At 45.4% G+C, this 7,500-nt stretch overlaps 1 protein-coding gene across 2 annotated transcripts in view; it reads left to right on the forward strand.

Annotated features, from left to right (window-relative positions):
* The window catches only part of adm2a (adrenomedullin 2a), a 19,796-nt gene extending 12,703 nt beyond the window's left edge, over positions 1–7,093 (forward strand). For both annotated transcript variants that reach the window (XM_042080891.1, XM_042080890.1), the window contains one exon: positions 2,955–7,093. In XM_042080891.1, the coding sequence (XP_041936825.1) occupies positions 2,955–3,384 (430 nt within the window). In that variant the 3' untranslated portion in view covers positions 3,385–7,093. The remainder of the gene's footprint in view (positions 1–2,954) is intronic.
* The last annotated feature ends 407 nt before the right edge of the window (positions 7,094–7,500 follow it).

Below are 7,500 nucleotides of genomic sequence, written 5' to 3' on the forward strand. Positions count from 1 at the left end.
ATCCTTAATTTGCCAAAGGCTGGTATGGGTATTCCCAGGCGAGAGTTATTGTGCAATTATGTCTATATGTGAGAGAATACGGCAACAGAAGAGAGACTAGAAATAGGTTCTCAATACGCAAATTCCAGACATCACAAGACATACATACAAGAACTCTAGAGAGTGTGTGTGTGTGTGAATGATGTATGAACATGACAGGAGAGCTGTTTTGATTAAGAGGTTGGAAACACCTGACCATGCATTTTTCATGTGAAATAATGTTGAGTTTTAGTCATTACGTCTAACCACCACCGTCTGGTGGACACTAAGTCTTGTTTGCTGGGACCTCGGGAGTGTAGGGGAATTCAGCCTGGAAGAGACATGTGTTTGAGTCCCAAAACACAATCAATTTTGCTGAGCTTTGGCCTTCTGAGTCTGGGCTTGGAGAGCACAACCCTGCCCAGGGCAGAGAAAGAGAGGGAGAGAGAGAGATGGGAAGAGCCATGGAAGTGAGAGATAGAGAGATTGAAAAGAGGGGAGGACAGTGAAGGAGTGAAAGAAAGAGAAGGAGATAGTGAGAGAAAGAGTGTAAAAGGGTGAAAGAGAGATGGAGAGGGAGAGCCAGTCCTGGAGCCGGTCATCTCTTTGGAGCCTCTTATCATAACCTCCTCTTCCACCCATCCCCCTGCCACTTCCTCCCATCCCCGTGTCACTTCCTCCCATCCCTGTGTCACTTCACTGTGGGAACGTACGTCCAGCACACCCACCTCTGCACCGTTCTGCTCAAGTGGAGATTGTAGAACGGGAAAGAACCGTTCTGCTCATATGCACGAGCATGATCATTCCTGGGCATTAATTTGAGCTTGGGAACAAACAACAAATAATTATAACAAAGAGAACAAACAAGATGTCTTTAATTTCTTTAATCTGTCTGCACAAACGGTCTCACGTGAGAGGTGACCTTTTGTCAGAGGCACTGCTCTGCGGGTGCTATTCCTCTTGCCAGCGATTAGCCTAGCGCTCTGACCTTGGCGCTAACATGGCCTTGGCGCTAACATTTTCCACATGCAATTATCCCGTCTGTGCCTAAGGGCTAAGACCAACAGGTTATTGGTTAAGTGGAATGGGCCAGAGCAGCTATATGGAACATTCTAGAGATAGCTAAAGGACTCCTTTCCAGTCGCTTTCCAAAGCTATGGCAAGAGTGTAGGATTCTTGGAAGCTTTTGAGCAAACACACATGGTTGCAAAACACACACACAAACACGCACATACAACCAGCCCACGGCTGGTCCTCCCACACACACAATGCACACACACACTTGGACCTACACACAGTGGGACTCAAGTGCATCCACACGGTCAAGGTGAAGTGGCGTCAGCGCTGTTTAAACAGTAGCAGATGGCCTGGTGGCAGTGCTCCGGCGCATGTCGTCCAGGACAGAGCTGAGTGTTTACTGACCTCTCCGTCTCTATCTTTGTCCACTCCTTTGAGTGTGTGTGTGTGTGAGCTGACCATGGCTAAGAGCCTAAATGCCCCTGTGTTTGTCTTGCTGTGCCGGGAACATCATGGCTACATCATAAACATCATCCAGTCAGCTATGCAGCAGTTGCGGGAAATGGATGCTGATGTTAGTCGGTGTGTACTGTACAATAGAGCGGCGTCTGACCCATTCATCTTCTAAATGGGGTTGATGTAAAAGGCCTCCTCGTGGATATTTTGATGTGAAACTGAACTTTGGAATGCAATTGAAACCAGCAATGAGAGAACAAGCAAAGCTGTTTTTTCCCCACACAGCGGTTTTATGCTTCACAGATTTGAGGGAACAGCCTAACACTACACTTGTTTGTTTGGGTCTATCTACAGATGGCCATTGCAGTCGGTCTTGGTTGTTTTTGGAATGCCATCCAGGCCAGTTGACTTTGCATGAGCTTGGCTTGTGCTTCTCTTGATCTGCAGCAGCAATGTTGTCGTTGACAACGTGGGTTATACATGGCACATGAGAGCGTGACTAAGTGGCAGATGACCAAGGAGACAGATGCTGTGTAATATCACCGCTGACGTGACTGGGGTCAGGCAGGGTGGACGCTGACCCACATCAGGTGTACATGGGGGGAAAGGTGCAGATCACATCACGTGTAGATAAGAAATCTGAAGTTACAGGTTTGGGGGATTTACGTGAGTTTAGGTGACAGTAGAGGCGCTTTGTGTGATGGAAGAATGTCTGATGATGTTTTAGCCGAAACTGTTTATGTTACACTTATTACACGGCTCTTCAGAGTGCTGCAGAAAGTTCCATTCACATGAATGGGCCTTCCCAACGTTCGGCCTATGTTAAATCTACATAAATCACCGGCAAAGTATATAATCACCGCTGTCAATGGCAACGGGTTGATTAACGTCTTTTATATCCCTCCGCAAGACGTCCGTTCGCTTATTGCAATGGAATTTCATTGAAAGGGAAAGCTAGTAAGACGTTGCCACGCAACACCTGAAACTGTGTGGCAAACTATTTATTTTGTCAGCGGAAGACACGAAACGGTAGCAAAATAATTTTTAAAGATTCATTGTGTTAGGTTTCTTTTCTCGTTTTGGTAAGTAGCCGTGTAATAAGTGGGATAATGTATTGTCCGCCGGAAATTATCAGAAAATAAGTCCCTTCAGGTCGAAGCAAAACTGTTGCTGTTCTGTTCTCCCTGTCGGGACTTATTTACTGATAATTACCGGCGGACAATACATTATCCCTTACATACTGTACCTTTAATCACGGGAAGTTATTTATTTCGTCTGTTAGCATCAGACCTTAATGTACGCAGATGATATTAGAACAGTGATATTAACACTAAATGTCAAGATAAACTCCATCAATTCACCCAAAACCTACTGTATGCCACAGGAAGCTGATAGTCACTAACAGGAAGTAGTTGCTGTGGAAAGCGCTCACGTCTCCCCTCTCTCCTCTGCTCTCTCCTCAGCTTGAGTGTCCTTCTGGCTCGACCCCAGGCACTGGAGGGCAACAAGCCGCTCTTCGGGAATGTGCCCACTTCTGCTCCTGCTTCTGCTCCTGCTGGCTCGAGCGATGCCGGCCGCTCCCTGGCCACAGGCCGCACCGTCCTCTGGAGGACCCTACTAGTGCGGCCAGCCCCGCTCCCCCAGACCGGCATCGCCACCGCCGCTACCAACGCCCCTCTTCTGTCGGCCAGAGAGGACGCCGAACCCAAGCGGCGAGGTCGTCGCCATGCCAACCACCCACACCATGGTCACCCGCAGCTGATGCGCGTCGGCTGCGTTCTGGGCACGTGCCAGGTGCAGAACCTCAGCCACCGCCTCTACCAGCTGATTGGCCAGACCGGCCGTGACGACTCCTCCCCCGTCAACCCACGGAGCCCACACAGCTACGGATGAGTTACCATGACGACGGCCCTCAAAACCAGGACATCTACCAAGACATGAAAACCATCTTAATCCTTATCTATAGCTGGTGTTGTTGTTGTTATTTTTTAAAAGAATCTATTTCGTATCGCAGAAAAGCATTTTGCTTTAGAGGCTGATGTAGTCCACATGTTACCCCCCCCCCTCCCTCCACACACACGCTCAAGTTAATGCGTCCATCTTCTACGAGGAATTCTCAGTGCCTTTTGAACGGTCACAGTTGACTTACAGTTCCTTCAACAGGGACCAATGAAGAGTGACATGGCTGGACATGCACTGCACCGACCCTTCCCCAACCTCACACACACACACACACACACACACACACACTCATTCACCCCACACACACCCTTCTCAAAAGGCCGAGGTGCTTCAAATTGATGCCTTAATCCTGTTAAGATGAGTTTAAAGGCTTCTTAACCTCCAACGTTTCTCACTGGACCTTGTGATGCCAAACCGTCCTGGCTGGACTCACCCATGGCCCCTGATGCCTGTCAGCTTCTACTCCGCTGGGCAAACAGACAGCTCTTTCATGTGGAGATTGGGAGTCGGAAGGCGGTGTGTGTGTGTATGTGTGTGTGTGTGTGTGTGTGTGTCGGGGGGGGGGGGGGGGGGGTCAGTACTGGGGTGAGCGCAGAGCTTCTGAGATGCTCTGAACCCACTCACCCTTCCCAGGTAGACACCTCTCACAGTCACTGGCACCACACAGGAGATTCAGACCACCCAGCTCTCTCTCACACACACAAACATACACACACACACACACACACGCACACACACACACACACACATTCCACAAATGGCTGCCACTGAGAGTGGACTGTAGTCAGTCTTCAGTTGTTAATGTTTCCATTTTATTTATTTTATTTTATATTTTATTTTATTTTATTTTATTTTATTTATCTTTCATTTGTATCCATTGCCTTTGTATCTAGAGAACAGTATTTAGTGGGAATAATACCAGCAGTGTTAATGCAGCTTGGTTTAGTTCCTTGTTGGACTAAAAGCAAAATATATTAGCCCCCAGCAACTCAGCTTGACTCAGAAATCATGACTTTAATGCAGCTATTAATGGGACTTAATCTTAGTGCCACATGGAATTCACTGGCCTGTGGGATCCCCACAATCCTCTGTTCATAGACACACACACACACACACACACACGCACACACACACACACAGACACACACATGCACACACACACACACACACACACACACACACATGCACACACACACACACACACACACACACACACACACACATTGGCACACATGTAAGCAAACAAGCAAATCACAACAATTTATGACAACATTTGAAAAGCTCAATCTGTGACATCCCTCTCTCACACACACACACGCACACACACACACTTATGCTCTAGAGAGTAAGTTCTCTTTAATACAGAGTAATTATATCTATTCTAAGTCTGCATTTGAACACTCTCGCAGTGTCACCCATTTCTGCCCAGGCCTTTACACTTCACTTGTAGCTGTTATTTTTTTGCCTTCCCGCGAAATTAAAGATTATAGTTTGACCAAAATTTCAGGAGCCAGTTTTAAATCCGTAGGCGACATTCCTACGTATATGTACGTAATGTGTATATATATATATTCCATCCATACATGTTGTACGCTGGGTATACTTAGAGTTTCATATTTTTCCACGACGGTAATAAGTATGTCTGAATCCGTGGGTGGATGTGTTTGACTAAAAATACACCGACGTCTCCCACTGTTTCAGACACTTAGGCACAGTCAGCCACGCTCAGCCATGGCCCCCACGAAATCAAAGCCGTTTCACAGCCTCACTGCATGGTGGACCCCCTCCGCTGGGAGTACAGTATTAGCTGCTCCCTGTTTTCATCACCAAGAGATTAAAATAGTTGTTGCAATTCACCACCTTCCCACCCCACTTCTCTCCAACACACACACACACACACACACACACACACACACACACCACTTTCATGGGTATGGAGGCCAGCAGCTTAATCCCCATGTTCCCATGTTTCTCCTTCTTGAATACGTAACCGTCGTTGTTATGCCGGGTTCTAAAGCCAGCATCAATTTGAGGTAAGAGGGAAAATAGAACCGTGGAATGCAATGGGTAATTAGAACCGCTTTTAGCCTGTTCCAGCATCTCGCTCACTCGCTTGCTCACTCGAAAGCTGATTCGCACAGCTCGCACCGAAAAACCTGCCTTTCTAATCACCAAAAAAATGTTGATTAGATTATCAAATCACCAAAATCACCTGGTTATACTTGACATGTGATTATTAATAATTTGTCCTTTAAAATTTTGTTTTGTTGTTTTGTTTTGTGGTGTTTACATCATGCCTTGATATACTCTCTTTTTTTCCGTCCTAGCTTTTCTTAGTCTCTCTATCTGGTCAATGTTGATCTTTGAGTTTCTGTAATCCAATTTCTCAATGGTGGGCTGATGAGTGTGGGATCGGCTCTCAAAGGTGGTCCAGGAAGGAGGGGGGGGGGGGCACAGGGCTGGGCAGCTATCGGTCACCTTTGCCCTTTACGGATGGTGGGGAGGATGATCTGTTGGAAGCCTCTCTCCTCCTCCTCCTCTTGGAGCCCACATGGTCTTCAGTGCCTGTAATGGATCGTAATCATTGTCTCGTGACGACTCCTGATTATTAAACTGCTTTTGTTGAAACGCTGAGAAACCTGGTGGATCTGTGCTCCTTTGGGCCACGGCTCTGAAGAAACGCCCGCCCCATGTGACTGCAGATGTGTGTGTGTGTGTGTGTGTATGTTTCAGTAAGGAAGAGAGTGTATGTGTGTTGCTAGAGTGCTGCCTGTGTTAGAAGTGTATATGGCGTCATGGCTGCTTACAAACATGAGACCTTTACCCCAATAGGACCCCCCCCCCCCCCCCCCCCCCCCTCGCTTAGTTTATCAGGAGAAATCACCTCCCACTTTCCTGGTGTTATTAGCTGAATTGTAATATAGGAATGTGTACTTTGTACGTGACGTAATTGGGAGATTATATTCTGTCCCATGTGCTTGTACTGTATGTGTGTGTGTGTGTGTGTGTGTGAGAGAGAGAGAGAGAGAGAGAGAGAGAGAGAGAGTGAGTGTGTGTAAGGGCAAAAGTTTATACCAACTTAAAATGTAAGGTCAGATTGGGTGTTTATGAGATAAAGAAATTAACCCCCAGGAGATGCACTTTAAAGTGGGCAAATGGTGTTCATGTTAAGGATGTGAACGAACTTCTGAATGCTGTTGAAACTTGAGTTGTACTGTTCATGATGGTTTAATAAGGCTGTGTATACATGTATTAGAAAAAAACAAAACATGTAGAGGTCCACCCTATGTTGGGGAATCCGGGTGTCCAAACGAGTGCCTGTGCGCTCTTTATGGACTATATTATTATTATTATTATTGTTATTTGTATCGTTATTATTAATCTGGATATTTAAGTTCATGTATTTATCTTAAGTTATGTTTGTATATTTGTCACCAAAGACTCTTATTTATCACCTGGCGCCTCTGCCTTGTTTCCAGGGGGCACATGGCCATGAGCTAGGCAGGACGAGGGCCAGTTCTACATATGGAGCCTACAGTTAGTGTTGCTGTCTTGCCCTGATTCTGTGCTTGTCCTAATAAAGACTACACACTGTAGTGAGATTACTTGTGGCATTTATTAATAAAGACTACACACTTTAGTGAGATTACTTGTGCCATTTATTAATAAAGACTACACACTTTAGTGAGATTACTTGTGGCATTTATTAATAAAGACTACACACTGTAGTGAGATTACTTGTGCCATTTATTAATAAAGACTACACACTGTAGTGAGATTACTTGTGGCATTTATTATTATTTATTAGCAATATAGTTTTAGATAAATATAACAATGCATTGCAGACATTAAATATATGCATATATGAATAAAGATACAAAGTATATCTAGCGTAGAGTTTACAACTAATATCTAGCCTAGTAAGCTAGCCTAAATAACATTTGCAATTATTTTTACACACACAAACACACACTTATTAATTACTATTAGGTGTTATTACAGTTGTTACAAAATTATATCATAGTTATTACCATAATATAGACGCCA

The sequence above is a fragment of the Alosa sapidissima genome, chromosome 23 (assembly GCF_018492685.1).
Source record: "Alosa sapidissima isolate fAloSap1 chromosome 23, fAloSap1.pri, whole genome shotgun sequence".
Lineage (NCBI taxonomy): Eukaryota > Metazoa > Chordata > Actinopteri > Clupeiformes > Clupeidae > Alosa > Alosa sapidissima.